This window comes from Castor canadensis, chromosome 16 (genome assembly GCF_047511655.1).
Source record: "Castor canadensis chromosome 16, mCasCan1.hap1v2, whole genome shotgun sequence".
NCBI lineage: Eukaryota > Metazoa > Chordata > Mammalia > Rodentia > Castoridae > Castor > Castor canadensis.
In genome coordinates this window covers 30,610,640-30,636,810 of record NC_133401.1, presented here as the reverse complement: position 1 = coordinate 30,636,810, position 26,171 = coordinate 30,610,640, and the positions used below count along the sequence as shown (strand labels likewise).

Sequence of the window (26,171 nt, the reverse complement as noted above, 5' to 3'; positions counted from 1 at the left end):
GAGGTAGAACACTTGCCTACTATATGCAAAGCCTATGTTCAATTCTCAGTACCAGGATAACTTTAAAAAATAAAGGAAAGAAAGAAAGAAAAAAGAAGAGAAAAAAAAGAGAGGTGTGCCAGCCTCCCACTGGTACCAATTGATCTGTGAAAACTACATTACCCAGAAGGCACTGCGTTATTCGGCGGCGCTGTAAGGAGCATTTCCGTTCGTGCGTTCTGCGACTGGTCGGGACTTCCGGCATCTTCCCCGTGGCGGACATTTTGTAGGCTCTAGGGCAGGACTGTGAGCGATGTAGCTAGGAAGAACTGAGTCAGTTTCGCTTTGACTGGTGCAGGAAGGCGTGGGAGGAGACGCCGTCTCCAGTGCATAGAGCCTGGGCAGTGGCGGCACCTGCGAAGACCTCGCCTTCAGGCCCGGTGACGGCTGTTTCAATGTTGCCATCGGGTCACCCTCATCTGACCGCTCTGCTCAGCCTTTAGGCCGTGATGGTGGCGGCCGCGGATATGGACCCCGCGTAGGTGAGTGCTGCGTTCTTAGATTTTCACTTGTCCCTACCGTCAACGCCGAATCACGAAAGACCGAGAAAGCTGTAGCCCAGGCAGCCCCGGCATCCAGGGCGGGGGCGGGGGTGGGTGGAGGGGAGGGGTGCGATGCGGGGTGAGTGACAGATGGGAGACCCCCGGGCCGAGGCCCCATGGGGCGGCTGAGCCCGGAACAGAGCGCGCGAGCAGCTGTCACGTCAGCGTGGGTGAACGGGTGGAGGGAGAGCATCTTCAAAGGATTTAAGGCGTATTCCAGCGTTCACTCCGTAAGAAGACTAGTGGGAGATGGGGATAAGAGAGGCACAAAGACTGGTGAGGAGCCTTCTGCAGCGGACTCTGGGTGTGTCCTGGTGACTGGACCAGAACAGGGACAGGAAAGGATTTGGAATAGGAGGGGGAACAGGAGGGATGGAGCAGTTGATGATAGAACCAAGAGGGCTTTCTGCTGTATTAGATGTGGGTAGAGAACGTAGGGTTATCCATTTGTTTTTCTTTTTTTCTTTCACTTCCTGAATGAAAATAAGCGCCTTTTGGGGGGATCAGCATCTGGGTTTTGGACAGGTGAATCACAATGGACTCAGCACATGGGCTTCATGACAGTAAGGTCTGGAGTCTGGGACCTCAGTCCTGCTGGAGACCCATTCATGAGGCATCAGACCTAGAGATCAGATTTTGGGGGAGGGGGTATTAAAGATGTTATTTGATATAGTCCACGAGTGAAGAGATGGGAGCGCTGAGGTCATTTTTCCATTTCACCTAAGGTCACGTGATCTATGATTTTGGGTACTCTTCTTGAGAAGTAAGAGCTCCTTAAGGAGGCCCAAAGACTGGTATCATTATATAACACTTTCTTTGCTTTGTATTTACCATCTCCCTGGGTAAGGCAGTTGTCTAGTTTTCTGAGTTGGCTCTTTTTCTTCCCATAGCTGGAAAATAGGCACTGCTGTTTCCCCTGATTCCCTCAGGTAGGTTCTCTGAGTGCCATTGATCAGCTGATAGGTATTGTCTTCTCCAGTCCTTGTGCTCCCTACTCATACTGCCCAGAAGCCTTGCCAGGAAGCGTTTGAGGGTCAGGGGTCTTGAGGTAAGCCAAGTGGATCCCACCATGCTTTCCTTCTTTCTGGTGAAATTATTCTGTCCACAATCATGACACCTATGTGTTCCAAATTCTGTCATCTTTCTCTAATTTACATTTCCTTGTGTCAGCCTGTGTCCTGAATTTTAGTTGTAATGGTTATTATTTGTGGAGCCCACTGGACTGTCCCTGAAAGACAGTCATTTTGTTGTATTTTTCTTGTGGTCTTGCATTGGTAGCTTACTCTGGATTAGTGCTTTCGAAATCACTTGTCATTGTCATATTTTTCCTCAGTGACTTGTGCCTTCCAGATCCTTTGTGGTTGATGAACTGTGGCTACCTTTGTGGTTGATGAACCCTGGCTACCTGACTGAGAGGACATGACTCTAGCCACAGGAGGAGGGGCTTGGACCGACCCTGGTGAGTGAGAGCTGGGGGAGGGAATGACTTCATGACTGTGTTAAAATAGTTACAGAAACTTGTCTTGTGCTCACCAGTGTTTAATACCAAGGCTGTAAACCATACCTTATTTCTAGCTTTTCTTCCCCATCCTTGGTACTCTTCATTTGTTCTCTCCCACTCTGTACTGTCCTCCCTAACTCTACTAGAAGGGTTCTCTATTACTACCTCTGCAATATTCCTGTCTTGGACTGTACTAATGTTACCAGATGTGCACATGTCCTTCAAAGAGTCCTTGAACATAGGTCACTCACTTTTACTTAAATATTTTAAAAAGTCATTTATAGAGGAATAATTTGGAGACTCTGCCTCCATTTTCTCCCTATACTATACCCCATTCTTCTCTTTGTCTCTCGTGAGGGCTTCCCCATTCTGTGACTGTACATCCCAGAATTATACAGCAGACTTTTAACCTCCTCCTAACTCTATGCTGCTAAAACCCCAACGGACTTATTCCTGAGTATAGTAGACACATATTTGTGATGTGATTTCCCTCTTCTACCACACTTAGCTCGTACATCAACAGTATTTTTCTGCCTTCAGGTTGTTGGCATGCAGTGAAGGATGAAGAGGCACCTTTTGAGCAGAGCATTTCCGTAGGAGTGTCACATGTTAGTGTTTCCAGGGCAGGTTCCTCCACTCAGACAGCTCACCCTTGTGACATATGTGGACCCATCTTGAAAAATATTTTGTACAAGGATGAACACCATGAACTTAAAACACACTCATGTGGGGCTTGTGGGAGACAATTCTGGTTCAATGAAGACTTTCACCAGAGTCTAAAACATTACAATGTAGAGAAACCTTCACAGAGAGATGAAGGCAGGGTCTCATTGGTGAAGAACCACAGAGTTTGCACAGACTCTCTCTTGTCAGAGAAGCCCTTTAAGTGTGAGGTGGAGCAGAAGAACAGCCAGGCCACTATGGGCCATTACCAACCAAAGGTCACCCACAGTAGGAAGAAGAGAGAGAAGAACACTGAGAATGGAGAAGCCTTTCATGTTGGACAAATGCATTTTAAGTGCAGTGAATGCGGGAAAGCATTCAGCCGCAAAGACACTCTTGTCCAACACCAGAGGATCCATAGTGGAGAAAAGCCTTATGAGTGCAGGGAATGTGGGAAAGCCTTCAGCCGCAAAGCCACACTTGTCCAGCACCAGAGGATCCATACTGGAGAAAGGCCTTATGAGTGCAGCGAGTGTGGAAAAGCCTTCAGTAGAAAAGACAACCTGACTCAGCACAAGAGAACCCACACTGGAGAAATGCCATACAAGTGTGTTGAATGTGGGAAATACTTTAGCCACCACTCCAACCTAATTGTACACCAGAGAGTGCACAATGGAGCAAGGCCTTATAAGTGCAACAATTGTGGGAAAGTCTTCAGACACAAATCCACACTAGTTCAACATGAGAGTATCCACACTGGAGAAAATCCTTATGATTGCAGTGATTGTGGGAAATCCTTTGGCCACAGGTACACCCTTGTTAAACACCAGAGAATTCACACTGAGACAAAGCCTTTTGAGTGCACTGAGTGTGGGAAATTATTTAGTAGAAGCTCTGACTTTATTGCACACCAGAGGGTTCACACTGGTGAAAGGCCTTTTGTGTGCAGCAAATGTGGGAAGGACTTCATCAGAACATCTCACCTTGTTCGGCACCAGAAAGTGCACACTGGAGAGAGGCCATATGAGTGCAGTGAGTGTGGGAAAGCCTACAGCTTAAGCTCCCACCTCAATCGGCACCAGAAAATTCATGCTGCAGGAAGGCTTTAGGAGTGCTTTCAACACAGGATGCCTCAACAGTGTTAAACCTCATAAGTGTGAACGTTCACTGGGGAAGATGCCTTATGAGTGACAGGTAATGGGAAGCTTTCAAGAGTTATAGTACACTTTTTTTACATGCTCTAGTTCCTTACCAGAGTTAGGTCACTGTCAATACCCGTGGCTAAAACTATCTCAATTCCTCCAGCTCAGTCAACCCCACATCCTCAGGGAAGGCAGAACTTTGTACTTGCTGACCAGTCCCTGGAGTGAACTGTAAGATACCTCACTTCCGTGGGGGTCCTCATTCCCTCCTGGCTGGTATAGGTGTGCACATGACCACCTTTACCAAGAGAAGCTGAGCTTTGGTCTAATGGATTAGAGGTTTGCTTCCTTTATGGATGTTGTTAGTTTTACTTGAAATCTATTTTTGGTTTTTTGTTTGTTTAAGGCAGGATCTTGCTATGTTGTCCAGACCAGTCTCCAACATCTGGGTTCAAGCGAATCTCTGGATTTTCAGGTCTCCAGTAACTGGGACTACAGACGTGTCACTGTACCGGCTTCTTACATAAAGTATAATGGAATTTTCCATCCTCCCAAGTCACCCATCCTGGGAAAGTCCTTGCCTCATGTTGCCCTGGTTTGTAATAATAAAGGTGTTACAATGTAAGCCACCTTTAATCTTAGGGGTTCTTTTTACAGTGTAGAGTGTATTGAAAACAGAATTTGGCTGTGCCAGACTAAAGTGGTAAACATCCTGTGTTGGAGCCTCCAACACTGTTTTTTATTGATGTTATTGGAGTTTGTACTCGGGGCCTCACACTTACTAGGCACTCTTATTGCTGGAGCCACTCCACCTATTTTGTGATGAGTTTTTTTCAAGATAAGAGTTTTACTATTTGCCCAGCTATGAACCAAGATCCTTCTGATCTGCTGTGAACCAAGATCCTCCTGATCTCTGCCTCCGTAGCTAGGATTATAGGCCTGAGCCACCAGTGCCTGGCTCAACATTGTGTTTCTTAAATGGGACGGTGGGTTAGTGGAGAACAATTATTAGTCCAATTTTGGTGTCAACTTCTATTTTTTTTGTCTTTATTTTAATGTTAACTTCTATTGACTAAAGCTTCTTAGGTAAGAATTCAGGTTTTTGTGACTCTGATTTGACTGCATTTCAGAGTCATTTGAGGTACTGTACATTACTTTGAGGATGTTGCTCCTGTTAGAACATACAAAGTGGGAGCAGCATGGATTAGGTGTGGTTTTTTTTTTTTTCAGCACAGGTTCTATATTCGCCAACCTGCTGAGTGGCCATCTTCTCCAAGGCTAGAATGTGGTCTACTGGTTACGGTGACCATGAAAACATTGAGAATATGGGGAGACTGTAGTACACTAGAGGGGAAAGTTTCCTTCATAGAAATGTCCACAAACAGTTCAGTCACAATGACTGTACGTCGGGGTGTACAGAGATTGTCAGGATTTCTGTTGCTGTGTCACATATGGTTAAGGTCACTAGCACTGCCAGGACTGAGTTTTTAGTGGATTCCAGCCCGGGGATCTTTCTATAGTGTGTTTGCGACACAGGCAGGAACCCTGAGGATATGGTCCAGGATGTAGCTTTTGTGAACAGCCAGCATTCTTGGTGACTGTTAGAAATAGCCTTTATTCTTGCCACATTTCTTGCTTTTGAGGAAGAGCTTTTTGTAGGACGTTTGGAGTGAAATGGTAGAGGTCCAGTTGTCTGGTGGCTCAATGGTAGTGGGAGTTTCAGATTTTTAAATGGGATCATTTTTGTAGGTTCATTGAGGTCCAATCAACATACAATAGCTTGTATTTAAAGTGTACAACTTGGTAAGTCTTGATATATGTGTATACACCTGCAAAACAATCAGGAGTGATGTTGGACAGATCTACACTTCTAAGGTTTCCTTATGCCCCTTCATAATTCATCTCTAAATGCCTTTCCTCATGCCCATATAGGCAGTCATTGAATAATTTCCCTATAGACTAAAGACTAAATGTCTAAGACTTAGTAACTGAAAATACCAGGTGTTTATTTTCTTTTTGACTGTTGTCATGTAACACATTTACTTTGAGATTCATCTGTGCTGTATCGATGAATAGCTCATTATTGAGCAGTAGCAGTATGGATTTACCAGTTTACTCAGTTACCATAATTGTCATTTGTTCTTCCTCCACCTTTTAAATACTAAAAGGAAAGTTGTTGCAGATACTCAATAAGTCTTTGTTCAGACATTTAGCTGAGAACATTTTAAAACTAAAGTGTTGACTGTGTAATCTTGTTTCTTCTTACTGATTGTAGTAGAATGTCATAGAAAAGATGTAAATAGAAAAGTAAAAAGATGAACTGTGAAACAAAAGACCAGGAAGGTTCTCAACCATCTTTGTGGCAAAAGTCATAGTAGTTAACAGACTCACTGTCTGGAAAACATGTTCTAAGAAATACCTAAGGGTGTATTTGCACAGCATTTTGCTATTACCAAAATCAGATAAAAAATCAGAATATTCTGTTACATGAAAACTTTGAATAAATTGTGGCTAAGAGGTCCCCTCAATACAGCCAGGCATTTATGAAGTTGAAGGGCATCCTTCAGTCATCCCAACAAGCTAAATGAACATAAATACAGGACTGTCTATGACCTAAACTCTGGAGAACGAATCCCTGTGGCATGCTGGAGACACATAGGTTCTGAAAAACTACACTAGGAGAAGTGCTGTTACCTTGTATCTAAAAGGAAAGTGAAAGTAAAATTAAAAGGTGTAGGATGACCAACTTTCTACAAGTAGGAAACCAGTGGTTTACTTTGCTACCTTTCATGAAAGGATGATGCCTTGCAGAGGAAGGGCCAGTTGGCAGAGGCCTGAGCCTCAGATTCCGAGGCATTGGTACCTAACAGTTTGCCAATTGGATTTCAAAATTTCTTGGGACTGGTGGCTCCTATTTTCCCTTCCATTTTCTCCCCTTTTGAAACAGTGTGTATACAACTTTTGTCCTAGGTCTGTCTCACCTTTTTATTTTTGGAAACAGATGACCACTTTCTAGTTCCATAATTTTACAGATGGAGAGGAAGTATGCCCTGGTATGGATTATGCCAGAACTTCATCCATACCTGGTTGAGACAATTTGGATGATGATATTTGGAATTCTGATGCTGATAAGTTTGGTTTTTGATCCTATATTGGGATGAGACCTTCTGGAGCCTTGAAATGCAGTGAGGACAGATGTGAATTTCTGGGGTATAGAGAGTAAACTGGAAGGCAGACAAGTTGGCCTGAAAGATGTCCATACCTTAATCTGCAGAATGTGGGAATGTGTTACCTGATATGGACAAGGGAATTTAGCAGATGTGATTAATGTTGCAGTGAGGCACTTGGCCGAGCTGTGCTTGATCTAATCAAGCACAGTCTTTAGAGGTCTTTAGAGGATAAAACCTTTTCCAGCTGCAGGGAGAAAGGCATGGACAGAAGTGTCAGAGATTGGATAGAGTGGAGTGTAAAGCCCCATTGTTGGTTGAGATGTGGAGAACTGGGTGTTAGGAGGGCTCTGAGGAGGTAAAGATGCACACTCATCCAACAGCCATCAAGGATACTGAAGCCTGAGTTCTACAACCACATGTAACCGAATCCTGTCAACAAACCAAATAAATAGACATCTGATTCTCCAAAGGCTACAGAATGTAACAGCCTGTAACATCCTGCAGTAGCACGGGCCTCAGAAGCAAGGTTGATGACCAGACATCCTAGTTAAAAAGGTCCTAGGCCCTGCCAGGACTAGGTATGTCTGGAGAAGCCTTGGTTGTAAGAGAGGTGTTGGGTATCCAGTAGGTACCAGTTGGCAAGTGGAGAGAGCTCTGATCTAACCACATGTGCCTCACTGAGCTTTCTGGCCATCTGGCATCTGGATTTGCTGTCCCAGACCCATGTGACGCATGAAGTCTTGCTTTTGGGATCTCCACTATGTAATCATCAATGCTTTCTAGGAATTTCCTGCCCACCCCGTGGTTTTCCATGCCCACACTGTCACAACCTGTGTCCTTCCTGTCCCAATTATGCTTTAATCCCATTTGCTGCTGGCCAGATCCCTCACCCAAACTGGGTGCACTCCCAGGTCTTCCCTAAGTGAATGCTCCTCCTCTGCAGTTTGCCACATCCCTGCTATACTGCCCATAAAGATACATGATGCAACTGTGTCTCCAGTTAAGTCTGATAAAGCAGTCTGAAACCCCAGGTTCTAGCACCTTGCAGCCTTGCTGCAGGACTACTCCCACCCTGCCTCACTGAGCACCCACTGGGGAATGCTGCTCTTGCCCCTTTTGAAAACCAGCCTCAGATGGCATATTTCCTTGAGCCCTTGGAAAGATTCCTCTTACAAACCCTATTAATCTTCTAAAACTTGCCTCCCTTGTTGGTCTTCTGGCTTCCTTTTGTGGATTTGTCAAGAGGAGTAAGGGAAGGTGGTTCAAATGTGCCACATGTGGGTGGTGAAATAATGCTAGTGTTTGTGGGTGACCTAAGGTGAGTACTCCCAGTACAAAGAAAGCTGCTTCTCCAGAGGGAAGGGACTTTTTCTATCAGGAATAATTACTTCAGTGCCAGTTCTAAGGATATTTTTTACACAACCCCCTAGAATCCAGCAGAAGCTCACAAACAGTGGCTATGGTCATTCCATTGGTGAGAAGAGGTGCTTTCAGACTGGAACAATATTACTCTTTGGTGTTCAGCTTTTCTGCCATAGTGCAGTAACCCGTGTTTATTTCATTTCTGTGAATTTCATCCCTTTCTCTTTGTTTCCTCCTCTGTAATGGTTCCTGGAAAATTCTGTACTTGCTTCCCTGATCAGTGTTGGCCCTGACTTGTTTCATATTGCATTGAGGGGTGAACATGCTGCATCCTTGACCCCTCTAGCACTTGAAGTCTTCCAGACAGCTACCATCACCTGGCCTAAACCATCTAATTTATTCTGATGGTCCCATGTGTACCTGAGTGGGAGTGCCAGACCAGCAATACATTGGAGGAGCAAAGGATACAGCAGCTCTGTCCTTAGGCTTGGGTGCATGAACTAAGGTGGTGTGTGTTTGTGTGTGTGTGTGTAAAAGTAATGGAAAGCCTGAGAGCTGCCTCTTTGCTTGCGAGGTGAAAAGGAAGTGTGCTAGGAACACATTCAGGCCCTCAACAGTGATCAAAAGTGGGTGTGGGCAAGGTGGGCCCCAACAGAAGGAGCAGTAGCAGTAGAGTCTCCTTGTAGCACCTCGGCTATGTTCAGTGTAAGATCCTTTCCCCTTACTGGCCAAAAACCATTTGTTGATAATCACAAGGGCACCTTGCCAGTCCATTTCACTTACCCTCAGGTGGCTCCCTCCTTTGAAGAATCTGCAGACCTCTCATGCCCTATTCCCTGCCTAGGTGATTCATCCTGTTAACTATCCTTCCCATCCCAGCTCCTGTGTCCTTTAATGCAGTCTGTTCTATAGAATCAGCACAGATGACACACCTTACAAAGAAATACCTGAGACTAGTAGACAATAACAGGTGCATGATCACAACTATATTTGGAAGAGAGGAACCCCCACAAATCTGGGTATCCAGGTGGTTCTCAGGATGACATCGGTAAACATCTCTGGAAGCCCAGGGCATGAGAAAAGCATGAGTCTGGGAAGCCAGGTAGAGGGACTGGTTGTGATATAGAGGTTAGGGAATTAGAAAACTGAGTGGCTGAGAAAGATGGTGTGGATGTTAATAAAAATCACATCCCACTCCTCTGACATTAATGAGACAACTTGTGACATACAGCATGGTCTTGCTGACCTGACTGAGAGCCTGTGGAAAATGATAACAATGGTTTGACATCCAGGGCTCAAAACTCACCCACCTGATGTGTTAATGAGTTAATAATGCATAACCCACTTCCCAGGAATAGCAGCATTGATGTCCACAGAGTCAATAAAAGTTTGATTCTTGGGACGCTTGGCGTGGCTGTTCCTTCTTGATCCTACCCACTATTCCATTTGATAGTGTATTTTCACTTTGCTCTTGTTTTGCATTGATAAACCGGTTCTTGGTAAGTCTCCTCTGTGTCCAGCCTTAAGTTCTGATGAGATTAAGAATGTTGTGGTCCTAGCTTTAGATCTGTTAACATTTCTTTGTTTCTTTGTAGGGTGAGACACCTGGTCTGTCTGCTAGATAAAGGTGGTGCCCCTTTCTGAAACTCTGCCCCTTTCTGATGATCTTTCCTTTCTGAAGCTCCTCCCACAGCTTGAAGGCCATTTCTAAAGTTGTCTATTTATGACAGCTGCAAAGAAGTGGCCAAGAATGATCTCACAATGCTCAGTTACTAAGAAACTGATCCCAACTGAGTCAAGGATTTGAGAAACCTGATCAGGTGTTTGGATATGGATACATGCAGCTCTGGAGGGTGGCCTACAGACCTGTGAACCAGGCAGCAGCGACTGGAAGAACCAGTTTTCAGAGTCTAAGGATGGACAGGTGCACAGAAAGCCTGAATGTTTTTGGTGGTCCAAGGCTATAGAGCTGGGAAAGCTCAGGAGAAAGAGCTCTCCTGTAGATCACCTGTAGCAACTACCTAGAGAGGAGCTGGCATTCCTTACACCATGCAGAATGGAAGGGATGGCATGAGGAATCTTATCTTGGGGAACCTAAACATTGCATGGGAATAGGAAGAGCTTAATTGTTCAGTGTTCACTTTTAAATCAAATTGTACTTTGGATAGTACAAAGAGCTTCACCATTTTGGAATCCTTTATTAACAAAGAAATATGCCTCTGATCTGATCACATTTCCTTCTCCCACAGAAACCATTTCCATCATTTGCTACCTCTACTGTGCATGCTTCAGCTGTCCCTGTCTTGCCCTCTCCTGCCTGAGCAGCGGGATTCTACATTTCTCTCATTTTTATGAGGTATTGGCTTCATTAAGATTACCAACCTGTGCCAGACTTTGATCATAACTTTCATCTGTTTCCATGTATTGCTTACCAATGACAGTTTTATAAAATCTTTCCCCCTTCCATTGTTTTTGTGCAATTTCTTTTCATAGTTCATGTGCTGCTTTTACTTTACTAAGTCAGCTCTCCTTAAATAGCTTCCTTCCCAATTCTACATTTTCCTATAAAAACAATGAAATATGTGATATGTTACAGAATACTGTCCACTGTGAGTTAGTCTGCTCTGGCTACCTAAACCAGATCTTAAGGATTCAGTTCCACATTTGCATTTTCTACATTTCAAGGTAATATTAAAATTATAAATGTTGCATAGAGATTAATAATAGATCAAAGCTAATTTTTCAACACCTGCTTAATCTTTGATGATTTTCTGTGACCCGTCTTACTCTGCCTACTCTTGTCTTTCCCAGACATACCACAACCCTAAATTTTGTGATAGTTTCTTGCTGTTCTTTAGATGCTTATCACATTAAAACACTGAATTATTGTAGATGCTTATAACACATATAAATGGTTATAATTCTGTCTTCTGTATATTAGTTTCCTTGATTAAAATTTAACTTGCGAATTCTTGTATCTTAGTGGAAGAATTCACCAATGATGTTCTATAAACAATAGAAAACATGCATAGCAGTCTGTAAGCTACATGTTGAGGTGTCATTTTTGATGTTTGATTTTTATTTTTATAAATTTCAAGAGTATCAGTTTTTAGAAACTCAATCTACTTTTTGAAAAATGTATTATTGGTACTATTTGAAGTATAGGAACAGTATTTCAGTGGAAAAATATGAAATTCTATGTGTCTTCACATATACAGAATTTGGATTACCATATTTTGATTTTTTTCCTGAATACTTTAAAAATTGTACTATTACACTGTATATTTAATTGTAATGTATATATAATTTATCATAATAAAAACAAAAATGCCATTGATACAAAGCTACTATTTAGGATTCCAAATGTATGGAATTTTGCAGGATAATGAGTGTTTTTTTTCCTACAAAGGCTTTGGGTATTATGAGTGGAAATAATACTTTCACTGTGAGTGTAGGATTTTGCAGAGTCGTGAGTTCAGAGTGTAGCTACACGTGACCCTCAGACATGGACATGACCTTCTCTTTAGTTTACCCTTTATCTAATCCACTCATGGCTGGTGTGTCCTGGGAACATTTCTACAGTTATCCTGATTTCCATTTGTGATAAAATGCACCCGGATATGTTTAATCAGGCGTGACCAGACATGCCAGCACAGAAGTGACTATAACAAAGGGATACATTCCACATGCACAAATCCTTAGAAAAATAAGGTACAGCTGACCTCGCAGAGGGGCGGGTAAGGAAGAAGCAGAGTCTGGAAGGAGAGGAAGCAAAGGAAATTCCTGTTTGTAGTATTTGTTTTCTGTTTGTAGGAAAGAATGGTCAAGGCAGGCTGACAGCTTTAGAATTGGTTAGTTTGAGTCATTTCTGCAGATGTAGGGTAGTGAATAGTCCCATGCTTTCTGGTTCCTGTCCTTGGTCTGATTAGGTCTGGGGGATGATAGTCCACACTATAAGAAACCATGAAAGAGGGAGGTGGGCATATGGCCATTAGAATGCTTGGTCTGCAGGGCAGTCATCACAGCTGGTCAAGAGTCTGAGCTCGGTCCTAACTCCTACATTGGCCCATGGAGCCTGCACGGGTTAGCAGTTTCTCTACTTTAACCTTGTTCTTCAACCTTCTGCTCCTCACTAATGTGGTTTTATTTTTTAAAGATTTTTAGTAGTATGTGATAGCTATGTCACATTTCATTGTGACATTTCCATATATAAATATATTAATTACCTCCGTTATTTTCCCTCTTTCTGCTACCCCCTTCTTAAAATGACTTCAATTGGGTTCAATGTTCCATATACATACAGGTATAGAAAATACATCAACCATATTCACCCTCCTTCATCCTCTTCATTTACCTTCCCCTCCTGCTAGTGCTGTCCCCTTAACATGACCTGTTTAGCATTCCTGTTCTTCATTGTTTAAGTGCATGTTCATTGTCCAGTGGGGATTTTGTCTTGGTATTTTAACTATAAATATATTGTGATTTAATCAGTCTAACTACATCACTCTTTCTCACTATTTTCCTTCTACCTTATATTGTTCAACAGTTTTCAGTGAGTTTTGTTGTCTGGTTCCCACAAAGATGTATTTCAGTATTAGTCACTCTCTATCATCTTTTCTCTTTCCAAATACATAGTATTACCATTCTTCCACATATGAGAGAAATTATTTGAAAATTTGACTTTTATCTAAGCCTGGCTTATTTCACTTAATATGATGTTCTCCAGTTCTGTCCATTCACCTGCGAATGAAAAAAATGTCATTCTTCTTTATGACTGAATAAAAACCCATACCTTCTTAATCCATTCATCAGTTGTAGGGCATCTGTCTATTTCCACAGCTTGGCTGTTGTGAATAATGCTGCAATAAACATCTAATAGAGATCTAATAAACCAGGCACTGGTGGCTCACATCTGTAATCCTAGCTACTCAGAAGGCAGAAATCAGGAGGATCATGGTTCGAAGCTAGCCCAAGCAAATAGTTCCAAGAGACCCTATCTCGAAAAAATCCTTCACAAAAAAGAACTGGTGGAGTCACTCAAGGTGTAGGCCCTGAGTTCAAACCCCAGTGTTGGAGCCAGCAGTGGGACCTTGCCTGTGTGAGTTGGTATCTGGCCTTGTGAGAAAGCTCCAAGGAACTGAGGCAAAGGCCTCAGGACCAGACTGTGCGTGTGTGAGTTGGCATTTGGCCTTGTGAGAAAGCTCCAAAGAACTGAGACAAACGCCTCAGGACCAGACTGTGTCTGTGTGAATTGGTATCTGGCCTGGTGAGAAGGTTCCAAGGAACTGAGGCAAAGGCCTCAGGATCAGACTGTGCCTGTGTGAGTTGGTATCTGGCCTTGTGAGAAAGCTCCAAGGAACTGAGGCAAAAGTCTCAGGACCAGACGTCCAAAAAAACAAGTGCTCAAGGTTCCCCAGATAGCTTTGTGTCCTTCAGATGTAAAGAAGAAGGTTATGCTGACTGTGTGCTTCTGCTTCTCTGTTCCTGTTTTAAAAGAGACATAACAAAGAGTTAATTTGAACTGTGCTTCCCTGTACTAATGTAACCTTGACATGTAATACTTGGCATGCTTTTTCTGACCAAATGCTTTCTGTAAAAGAGGAGTTTATAAAGAGCAGAAGTGATCTTCATTAAAGTGGTTATTGAGCAAGACTTGGTAGTTCCCTCATCTTTTATGGCTCTGGTCACCCAGGTCCAGCTGATAAATGGCAACACCCCAGTACTGAAAAAAAAACAAGATCTAATAAGATGCATCAGCCTACATGCTCTTCCCTGGGCACACCAGGCAGCTTATGGCTCTTGAGCCTCTGTGCTGGCTGTTCTGCCTATAAATGAGGCACACACCAGCTTCATCCTCATTTGCTCCACATCTTTACTGACATGGCTCTGCTTGTGAGCACTTTCCACTTACCAATCTACATCCCATTGACACATTCCCAAAACCCAACCATCCTCACACTCTATGCACACTAGTCCCAGGATCTGCACTTTCTACCACAGTAATAAAGTTACCAGGATTGTGTGTGTTCTCCTCAACTAATCTCCTCTTTGTGTGGTTTGCTTGCTAATTTATCTCCATTGCTTACTGAATGACCCTTCACCCCATGCAAACTAGGTATCTAACCATGTGGGTGATGAAGCAAAATTTTCAAAACATGTTTTTACCCTGTGCTAATTCCCCTCTGCTGTTTTATTTTTGCATGGCTTATTTGTCTCTATCACTTTATGGATGACATTATGTAGGTTTTTTAGGAGTGAGTAAGAATAATTTTGGGGGAAAGGAGAAAGAATACTAAGAATGGGGAGGAGTCAAACATGGAGCTGTACTCCACCTGTTCCCCCGTTGCTTAGACCCAGTGTCTTCTGATGACTACTTTAACCTAGCAAGATTATTAGACACCAGGAATAAACTCTCCTCTCATTATTTCTGTTCACCTCACCATCTCAAGTAACTTTACTCATAAACATTCGTACTTGTCAGTGTTGTGCAAAAATCGCAAATGTTTTTCCAGAGATAATCTCAGATTCCTGTGCAGTAGCTGTCAGGGCAGTTGCAGGTGAAGGGATAATCACTTCCCACAAGGATATAGGTCCTGGATCTCAAACCTTTATCTTAATGTTTGGATGCTGACTTTCTGTATTTTCATAGGTGCTACCACTGCAGCCACGGTCCTGCTGCCAACATCAGTTTCATAAGTAATTATTCTTGTATTGACTGTTAGGCTCTTTTTTTTTTGACTTTTTTTTTCATTTTTCTTTTATTATTCATATGTGCATACAAGGCTTGGTTCATTTCTCCCCCCTGCCCCCACCCCCTCCCTTACCACCCACTCCACCCCCTCCCTCTCCCCCCCTCAATACCCAGCAGAAACTATTTTGCCCTTATTTCTAATTTTGTTGTAGAGAGAGTATAAGCAATAATAGGAAGGAACAAGGGTTTTTGCTGGTTGAGATAAGGATAGCTATACAGAGCATTGACTCACATTGATTTCCTGTGCGTGGGTGTTACCTTCTAGGTTAATTCTTTTTGATCTAACCTTTTCTCTAGTTCCTGGTCCCCTTTTCCTATTGGCCTCAGTTGCTTTAAGGTATCTGCTTTAGTTTCTCTGCGTTAAGGGCAACAAATGCTAGCTAGTTTTTTAGGTGTCTTACCTATCTTCACCCCTTCCTTGTGTGCTCTCGCTTTTATCATGTGCTCATAGTCCAATCCCCTTGTTGTGTTTGCCCTTGATCTAATGTCCACATATGAGGGAGAACATATGATTTTTGGTCTTTTGGGCCAGACTAACCTCACTGAGAATGATGTTCTCCAATTCCATCCATTTACCAGCAAATGATAACATTTTGTTCTTCTTCATGGCTGCATAAAATTCCATTGTGTATAGATACCACATTTTCTTAATCCATTCATCAGTGCTGGGGCATCTTGGCTGTTTCCATAACTTGGCTATTGTGAATAGTGCCGCAATAAACATGGATGTGCAGGTGCCTCTGGAGTAACAGTTTTTTGGGTATATCCCCAAGAGTGGTATTGCTGGATCAAATGGTAGATCGATGTCCAGCTTTTTAAGTAGCCTCCAAATTTTTTTCCAGAGTGGTTGTACTAGTCTACATTCCCACCAACAGTGTAAGAGGGTTCATTTTCCCCACATCCTCACCAACACCTGTTGTTCCTGGTGTTGCTAGTGATGGCTATTTTAACAGGAGTGAGGTGGAATCTTAGTGTGGTTTTAATTTGCATTTCCTTTATTGCTAGAGATGGTGAGCATTTTTTCATGTGTTTTCTGGCCATTTGAATTTCTTCTTTTGAGAAAGTTCTGTTTAGTTCACGTGCCCATTTCTTTATTGGTTCATTAGTTTTGGGAGAATTTAGTTTTTTAAGTTCCCTGTATATTCTGGTTATCAGTCCTTTGTCTGATGTATAGTTGGCAAATATTTTCTCCCACTCTGTGGGTGTTCTCTTCAGTTTAGAGACCATTTCTTTTGATGAACAGAAGCTTTTTAGTTTTATGAGGTCCCATTTATCTATGCTATCTCTTAGTTGCTGTGCTGCCGGGGTTTCATTGAGAAAGTTCTTACCTATACCTACTAACTCCAGAGTATTTCCTACTCTTTCTTGTATCAACTTAAGAGTTTGGGGTCTGATATTAAGATCCTTGATCCATTTTGAGTTCATATTGGTATAGGGTGATATACATGGATCTAGTTTCAGTTTTTTGCAGACTGCTAACCAGTTTTCCAAGCAGTTTTTGTTGAAGAGGCTGCTATTTCTCCATCGTATATTTTTAGCTCCTTTGTCAAAGATAAGTTGCTTATAGTTGTGTGGCTTCATATCTGGGTCCTCTATTCTGTTCCACTGGTCTTCATGTCTGTTTTTGTGCCAGTACTATGCTGTTTTTATTGTTATTGCTTTGTAATATAGTTTGAAGTCGGGTATCGTGATACCTCCAGCATTGTTCTTTTGATTGAGAATTGCCTTGGCTTCGTGGCCTCTTGTGTTTCCATATAAATTTGACAGTAGATTTTTCAATGTCTTTAATGAATGTCATTGGAATTTTGATGGGAATTGCATTAAACATGTAGATGACTTTTGGGAGTATAGACATTTTTACTATGTTGATTCTACCAATCCATGAGCATGGGAGATCTCTCCACTTTCTATAGTCTTTCTCAATCTCTTTCTTCAGAAGTTTATAGTTTTCCTTGTAGAGGTCGTTCACATCCTTTGTTAGGTTTACACCTAGGTATTTGATTTTTTTTCAGTCTACTGTAAATGGAATTGTTTTCATACATTCTTTTTCATTTTGTTCATTATTAGTGTATAGAAATGCTAATGATTTTTCTATGTTGATTTTATGTCCTGCTACCTTGCTATAGCTATTGATGATGTCTAGAAGCTTCTGAGTAGAGTTTTTTGGGTCTTTGAGGTATAGGATCATGTCGTCTGCAAATAGGGATATTTTGACAGTTTCTTTACCTATTTGTATTCCTTTTATTCCTTCTTCTTGCCTAATTGCTCTGGCTAGGAATTCCAGTACTATGTTGAATAGGAGTGGAGATAGTGGGCATCCTTGTCTGGTTCCTGATTTTAGAGGGAACGGTTTTAGTTTTTCTCCGTTAAGTATAATGCTGGCTGTAGGTTTGTCATATATAGCTTTTATAATGTTGAGGTACTTTCCTTCTATTCCTAGTTTTCTTAGAGCTTTTATCATGAAATGGTGTTGGATCTTATCAAAGGCTTTTACTGCATCTATTGAGATGATCAAGTGGTTTTTGTCTTTGCTTCTGTTAATGTGGTTTATTACGTTTATTGATTTTCGTATGTTGAACCACCCCTGCATCCCTGGGATGAAGCCTACCTGGTCGTGGTGAATAATCTTTTTGATGTGTTGCTGAATTCAATTTGCCATTATTTTGTTGAGGATTTTTGCATCAATGTTCATTAAGGAGATGGGCCTATAGTTCTTCTTTTTCGAGGTGTCTTTGCCTGGTTTTGGGATAAGTGTAATACTGGCTTCATAAAATGTGTTTGGCAGTTTTCCTTCCCTTTCTATTTTGTGGAACAGTTTAAGGAGGGTTGGTATCAGTTCTTCTTTAAAGGTCTGATAGAATTCAGCAGAGAATCCATCAGGTCCTGGACTTTTCTTTTTGGGGAGACTCTTGATTGCTGCTTCAATTACATTTTGTGTTATAGGTCTATTCAGGTGATTAATTTCCTCTTCGTTCAGTTTTGGATGATCATATGTATCTAGAAATCTGTCCATTTCTTTTAGATTTTCAAATTTATTTGAATATAGGTTCTCAAAGTAGTCTCTGATGATTTCCTGGACTTCCATGGTGTTTGTTGTTATCTCCCCTTTTGCATTCCTAATTCTACTAATTTGGGTTTTTTCTCTCCTCATTTTAGTCAGGTTTGCCAGGGGTCTATCGATCTTGTTTATTTTTTCAAAGAACCAACTTTTTGTTTCATTAATTCTTTGTATGTTTTTTTTGGTTTCTATTTCGTTGATTTCAGCTCTTATTTTTATTATTTCTCTCCTTCTATTTGTTTTGGGATTTGCTTGTTCTTGTTTTTCTAGGAGTTTGAGCTGTATCATTAGGTCATTGATTTGGGATCTTTCAATCTTTTTAATATATGCACTCATGGCTATAAACTTTACTGTCAACACTGCCTTCTTCGATGCCCATGATTCTCAAGTTTGGTCTTTTGATGGAGTCAGTGAGTTCTTGCATTTTCTTTTCACAGGTCTTGAGTTGTTTAATTAATAGTTCTTCTGTTTTTCCTTTAATTACCATTTCATCTTCAAGTTCTGAGATTCTGTCTTCTGTTTGTTCTATTCTGCTGGATTGGCCTTCCATTTTGTTTTGCAGTTCTGTTTTGCTCTTTTTTCTGAGGTTTTCCATATTCTGGCAGTTTTCTTCTTTAATGTTGTCTATTTTTGTCCTGAGTTCATTTATCCATTTATTCATTGTGTTCTCTCTTTCACTTTGGTGTTTATACAGTGCTTCTATGGTTTCCTTTATTTCTTTTGCTTTTTCAAATTCTCTATTTTTATTGTCTTGGAATTTCTTGAGTGTCTCCTGTACATTTTGGTTGATCCTATCCAGTATCATCTCTATAAAATTCTCATTGAGTACTTGTAGTATGTCTTCTTTTAAATTATTCTTGTGGGCTTCATTGGGTCCTTTGGCATAGTTTATCTTCATTTTGTTGGAGTCTGGATCTGAGTTTCTGTTCTCTTCATTTCCCTCTCGTTCCTGTACTAATTTTTTGCTGTGGGGAAACTGGTTTCCCTGTTTTTTCTGTCTTCCCGTCATTGTCCTTGGTGTTGTTACTGTCCCTGTACTGTGTGCAATTAAGTATTTTCTAGCTTGTAATAATAACAATGGTAATATTTAGAATGGAAGGGTGAGCGGAGATGGAAAGCAAGAAGTTAAAGAAAAGGGGAAACCAAATATACAGACAAGAGGGAGAAAGCAGGACATGGTATCAGACAAGAGAGTTTCAAAGGTATAAACAGGGAGTGTTAGTGTACTAATTGACAGTAAGCTGAACAGACATTAGAGAGACAGAGAGAGGATTGAAAATCGAAGATAAAAAAATAAAAAATAAGTAAATGAAAGAAATATCTATATATAAAAATGAATTAAAATAAAATGGAAAATAGAAAAATAAACCCAAAAAACTTCCAAGTTTATATGCAGTGCAGTTTCAGTCTTAATAATTTGGGTGTCCGTCTCAATCTCCAGTCCTGGAGTTGGTGCCTCAGATGTTCTGTAGTTGTCTCATCAGAGGGGATGCATAAAGTAGAACAAAACTACACACTCACACACACACACACACACACACACACACAAGAAAAAAAAAAGCCCCACCAAGTTTCCCAAGTTCAAATGCAATACAGTTTCAGTAAGTTTTTCGGCTTGCAGGTGTAATTTGGTTGTTCTCTCATCAAAAGTAGGGAAAAAAAGAAAAAAAAGCGTCTGGAGATAGTTCTGAGAGTGGTGTCTGCAACTGTGGCTTGCCTGCCTGCTGCTCTCAGCCTGTAGCTGGCAGCGTTATTTATGCAGATCTCTGGGGTGAGCTTAGCACTCACCTGGTCCCACAGGCTTTGTTTGCTCAGAGTTCTCCTGTGCAGGAGCCTCTGCTACAGGCTTTCCCCTTTCCAAGCACTGGGAAAGGTGACACTGCCCCTGCGTTGTCAGGCCTGCGTGTTTATTTACAGTTCATGTGGGAGGTGGGTCTTCCCCCCTCTCCTCTGAAGTTTTCCTCCCACTGCCACTTTCACAAGCTTTCCTGCTCCTGCTTACTGGGCGGTGCTGCTGCTCCTGCCAGCCGCCATGTTTATTTACAGTTCACGTGGGAAGTGGGTCTTCCCTCCTCTCCTGTGGAGTTTTCCTCCCTCCTCCACTCTCACAAGCTTCCCCGCTCCTGGTTGCTGGGTGTGCGCCCCGCTCCCACCAGAGCCTCTCCGGCCTGCCCGGCTTGTATATTTACAGTCCCGGGAAGGATTCCCTTCCCCCGATCTTCAGCGCTCAGGGTGCCCCACCCTCTTTCCAGCGTGTCTTAACTGTTCTTATTGGTTATTACTCAGTTTCTCTTTTTTTCCCGGGTGGAGGTCAGTCTGTCCAGGGGGCTATGCTGCTCTGGCCCAGTCTTGTCTGCAGTACCGCGGTACTGTGAAGCTCACCTGGTCCGCTTCTTCCCAAGCCGTATGGGCGCTGGCCACTGGTGGCCCCGGGGGCCCTCCTGGTTTCTCCGTTTAACGTGAAGTGGAGATTCTCTGCACCGGCTCTAGCCGCCATCTTGGAATTTTTGGCATTTCTTAATAGCTTCTAATTTTTGTTTTTAAGGAATTTAGGAAGCAAAGAAATAATTTCTTTTTGTAATCCTCTTTCAGTAATTTCCACTGCATCACCAATTCTATAATTCCCAAAGAGGGCATTGGAATTAAAGATTTAGAGGAAGAAATTGCCCTAGGTAAATTTGCACACCATCTGTGAAAACTCTAGTTCTGGACAGTGGAAGTGAGATTTGCACCAGCAGCCATCCTGTGAGGACCACAAATCCTCATTGAGAAGTCACACACAAGGGTGCTGAGAATTCATTCAGCAGTACATCAAACAGGGGTATAAAGAGAGTGCTCTTAGAACAATGTGAATTCTGTCCAAAAAAGAACATTACCAGTTGTATACTTCCTTATCTTCCCTTAGTAAAGGAGAAGCAATGGAAGGAGGAGACAAGGAGGCAGAGGGAATATTCTCTTTAACTATGTATTCCATATTCACGACATGGTAAACTTAATTTTTTAAAATTTTAACAAAACAAAAGAACAAAGAGAGAAAATAAGGTTGAAGAGAAAGGACAGGGAATTATTTTGAAAAACCACAAAATTAATTTAATGGACATGATGTGGACATTAATAAACATTCCTTGAGCTGGAAAAACCAAGTTGCTTTGGTTACTGAACACATGAGCCCCCAAGGACCTCAGTGGCTCACAGACAGCTATGGCTCCCAGTGCAGAGAAGATTGAATTAAGTGGCCCCTGCTCTTTGAACATGGGAAAGACATAAACTTGTCATGAAATAGATAAGACGTTGACCAAAAGTTTGCAGTTGAACAAGAATCTCCTTAAGTAAGAAAAATGAAGGGACAATGAGAGAGGAGAAGGAGAGGGTGAGGAAGAGGGAACAAATTTAGGAAACAGTCTAAATGTCCTTCAACAGATGAATAAATCAAGAAAATGTGGTACATGCATGCACTGGAGTATTGTATCAGCCTTAAAAAAAGAAGGAAATGCTGAAACATACCACACCATGGATAAACTTCGGGTCATTATAAAAAGTGAAATAAACCAGTCACAGAATGAAAAACAGTGCAGGATTTCACTTATGTGAGCTGTCTAAAGTAGTCAGATTCACAGAATCAGAGTGGTATAATGGTTACCAGGAGATGGAAGGAGGAGGAAGTGAGGATCTACTAGTCAATTGGCATACAGTTTCAGTTGAGCGAGAAGAATTAGCTCTAGAGTTCTGTTGTACAGCACTGGGCCAACAGAAAAATATTTTACTGTACACTTAAAAATTGTCCTAAGAGGGTAGATCTTATGTTAAGTGTTCTTACTACAACAAAATATTTTTTAAAAGAACAAAACCAATGCCATTAAGGCCAAAGTGGCTAAAACACTTAGACAAGTTTTAAATGTAAAATATATAACTATACTAAATAATACTGCATAATGTTATATGAATAGAGATATTTACATTATGTAAAATACTTAACATATTACAATTGTAAAGTATTTAAATATGTCCAGAAGTCAAAACTTTAAGGTAGATCCTGGTCCTGTTCCTGCCCCTACACACTAAATAGTCTCTGTTCATCTAAACCATCATCTTAAAAGTTTGTAATTCATTCATATTTTTATTACAGTTCCATATATGCATATACATATCCATAGCTATATATGCATGTGATTATTCATTTATGTTTATTTATTTCTTCACAATCATAAGAAAAATGTAGCATGTTCTACTTACTATTTCCCATCACCATTCTACTTAAGGTATATCCAGACATTTACTTCGTACATAATAGAAATGGTCTTCATTCAGTTTCATAGCTGTAAGAGCTTATATTGTGTGACCAGTCCATTGTTCAAAGATTCCCCTGAACTGTCTTGTAAATTGATTCCACTGTAAGATCTCAATACCACTGCACCCACATGCACATATTTTAAAGTCCATTTAAAGTAAAAAAGAAAGCCTTTATTGCAAAAAAGGCTCAATATGTATTGGATTGAGCAGTACAAATTAGAAAATAACTTATTTATGTTTGTTTGTTTTTCCACTAATTCTTTCTGTCTCAAATTTAAATCCATATCTCTTATATATGAAAGAAATGAGTCACGCCAACTTGGAAATGGGATTTTGTCTTCCTCCTTTAGACTGGAGCAGGGATACTGGGAAATTTCTCTCTCCTTCATCTTTATAACTTCATTTTGCCTAGTGGACCCACAGATCAGATTCTCAACCATTTGATCTTAGCCAACAACTTGGCTCTTTTCTCCAGAGGGATTCCTCAGACAATGGCAGCCTTTGGATGGAAGTATTTCCTGGATGATGGAAAACAGAGGGGTTTTCCCTTCACACTACCTGTCTTCTTAGTGGCTTCCAGGCCACAAAGCTTTACCCCACAATTGCTTGGTGGAAGGAGTTCAGAAATAGATTCCTGAAATGTTTTGATTTCTTTGATTTATTTTTCTGGATTCTGCAATTCTTGGTAAATATCTGTATTCCTGTGAAAGTGACTGGTATAAGACACAGACAAAATCTAAGTGTGAACACAAATTACAGATACTGCTGTTCAGGCACATCAAAAAGATTTGTTACTTTATTACATGCAGTCTTACTCTCTTCCACTGATGTTATATGTTTGGGCTTCAAGTTCTGGGCCAGTGGCTCCATGGTCCTTGTCCTGCACAGAACACAAGCAGTGAGTCCAACACATTCACAGCCACAGACTCTCCCCAGACCTGACCATGAGTCCAGAACCACGTGCACCATCCTGATCCTGGTGAGCATGTTTGTTCTCTTCTACTGTCTCTCTTCCACTTTGAATATTTGTGTTACTCTAATTGGGAATTCAAATCAATGGTTAATGTGCACTTCTGTGTACCTGGCCACATGTTTGCCAGCACTCAGCCCTTTTGTCCTCATCAGCAGTGACACCTCATCACTCTCAGATCTTTGATTTCTGCACTAGACAAAAATGTTTTTCCTAATCTAGTTAAGTAGTTTCATTTCTTCTGATTTCTGCAGTTGGGTCAATTATTAATGTATGTATTTACTTTTCAAAAATAATAAAGTGATTATATGATACTAAGTATTGTGCTAGGTATCTCTTGTAGAACTTTTAATAGAAGGTTAATAGTGTAGCTCAGAGTTGAAGCAATTGCCTAGCCTATGCAAAGTTTTGTGTTAGATCCCCCAGCATCTCAAATAAAATAAATAAGATTTCATGAAATTTAATTAGGCTACTGAGGCCTGATGAGCTTTGTCATAAGTTCACCAAAAAAAGAATCATAAAATAAAAATATGTGTAACAACTGCCTTTCTAGCACCAACAGTGACCATTTTCACACATTTATACAGTACATACTTAAAACCTTGGACACATTGGCCTTTGGAGGATGTTAGTGATCCAAATGTATTACCATGCTTGAGGATGCATCTATTGGAGTCAACATGAGATTGCTGAAACTGGTAGCCACTCACAAGTATTTATTCTCACACTGCATCAAATGTTCCATGGTGTATGACACACAAATTAAGTACCTGAATTAGGCTCAAGCATGTACATCCTTACTGTTGACATTATTGTATCAAGACAAAGAAAGTGAAATTTACCCTTTATAGGACACAGTTTCTAGAGCATTATTGTGTAGTCGAAACTATCTGTAAAGTTGGAAGTACAAAAATGGCATCATCACAAGTTCTAAACATATTTTAATGTAATATAAATTAATGAATTTTCTCATCTCATTCTCAGAAGCTATTTTACCAAGAAAATAGTCTGATGGAAACGAAATGCATAGGGGTAGGTCCTTTAACAAAGCGGACAAAGAAGACTCCCAGTGTGACTGCATGGATTTCCATTGATCAGGGCATAAATTCCTATCCTTTCCCAGAAACAATGTGGGAGCCTGTTCTAAGTTGTGTCATTGCTGCCACTCATCAGCTATTTAGGATATACTTTTCTGTATCCTGATAATTCCCACATTGGTCCTCAGGATTATCACTGCAACTTCAGTCAAGTATGTCTGACTGCCAACTCAAAGAGGGCAGAGAGCTGATACTTCCAAAGCCAAACTAGTAAACATCACACATAATATAGAGCCTGAGCTTTTCAATTTGACCTCTTCATGACTTCCACAGCCATCAGCAGCAAGGTCCATCAGACACCTACCACTCCCACCCAGCACTGAGGACACCAAGCATGGAACCACAGAGAGTGATGGCCTGCCAGCCTCATATTGGCAGACCTAGCAGTGGAGATGAAAACATCATTACAGTGATGATTTGGGAAAAGGAAAATGGTAAGATATAAGAAATCAACGTTTCATCAACAGAAATGACACCAAGGAAGATGATGTTGCATACCAGACAACCATAAAGGAGAAAAATCCAAGCAATCACCTTCATGGTATATGAGATGGAGAGACTGGGGTTTGATGTTAAAAGAAAAAAAAAGATGCAGAGGGAACAAATGTTACAGTAACTGTTACAGTTGGTTTGACATTAAATATGCAGAAACCATAGCACTATAGATGGTCTCCATATAAGGATCCAGCTGAATTACTAGAATAATGGGTTTGGTGAAAATAATAAGGGATTAGTGAGTGCTCCCAAAGATCAGGTACAAAGACCAGGTACAGGTGAAGTTTTTCCCCTTTGACATGTGGAGACCCTGTGGGTGTTGACCACAGAATTGTAACTTTTTTGTACAGGAAAAAGTGTCCACAACTATGCTGCCAGAGAATGAGGCAGACACGTAAGATAGGATGTGTCCCAGATTTATAGCCAGGATTCTACAGGAGCCCTCCTGCTGAAGACTACTTCCAGAAGATGTAAATTAAGAAGATAAAAAAATGAGATGAGACCAAAGCTGGACAGTACTACAGGACTTCATTTATCAACACATATTCCCAGAGAATGTTAAACCACAAGGTGAAGGGTCAAAAGCAGCCAACTTACCACCTGAGAATTTCTCCACTTCCAAGGCTGAGCAGAGTAGGGCTGAGTAAATAAAGTCTTAACATATTTACCATCATCCAATCCAGTCTTCCAACAGGAAGAAAGTGATATAAAACTTTAGCAATAAGAAATGAGAAAAGAGAATGCCAGGAGAGTGGTGACACATATCTGTAATCCCAGTCACTATGATAGGGAGGCAGGAGGATAGTGAGTTTGAGGCCATAATAGGCAAAATCCTGTCTCAAATGCAAAACGAATGCCTGGGAGTGTGGCACGAGTGGTAGAGTGCTGACCTGGCAAGTGCAAGACCAAGTTCAAACCACAATACCACCAAAATGAAAATAAAATTGGGAGGGGGGAAGGGGGTAGTGTAGCTCAAGTGGCAGAGTCCTTGCCTGGCAAGACATGGCTTGGGTACACTTTGTGGATTCTGTAGTTCCAATCATTTCTATGTGCTCTAGTGCATAGGTCCTGGCCCTTATCCAGCTCCTTGC

General features: G+C 41.3%; 1 protein-coding gene across 11 annotated transcripts in view; it reads left to right on the top strand.

Moving 5' to 3' along the window:
* Positions 1-229: 229 nt before the first annotated feature.
* The window catches only part of Znf134 (zinc finger protein 134), a 38,812-nt gene continuing 12,870 nt past the window's right edge, over positions 230-26,171 (top strand). The window contains exons 1-4 of one of the 11 annotated variants that reach the window (XR_012442807.1): positions 230-521; positions 1,915-2,040; positions 2,623-3,939; positions 4,294-15,078. Coding sequence is in view for 8 of the 11 variants with exons in the window: in XM_074058528.1 (XP_073914629.1) it covers positions 2,001-2,040; positions 2,623-3,854 (1,272 nt within the window). In the remaining 3 variants the exon portion in view is untranslated. Of the gene's footprint in view, positions 522-1,471; positions 1,630-1,914; positions 2,041-2,622; positions 15,079-26,171 lie in introns of those variants that run through there. The other 10 variants (XR_012442808.1, XM_074058528.1, XM_074058524.1 and 7 more) reach the window with 10 other exon arrangements.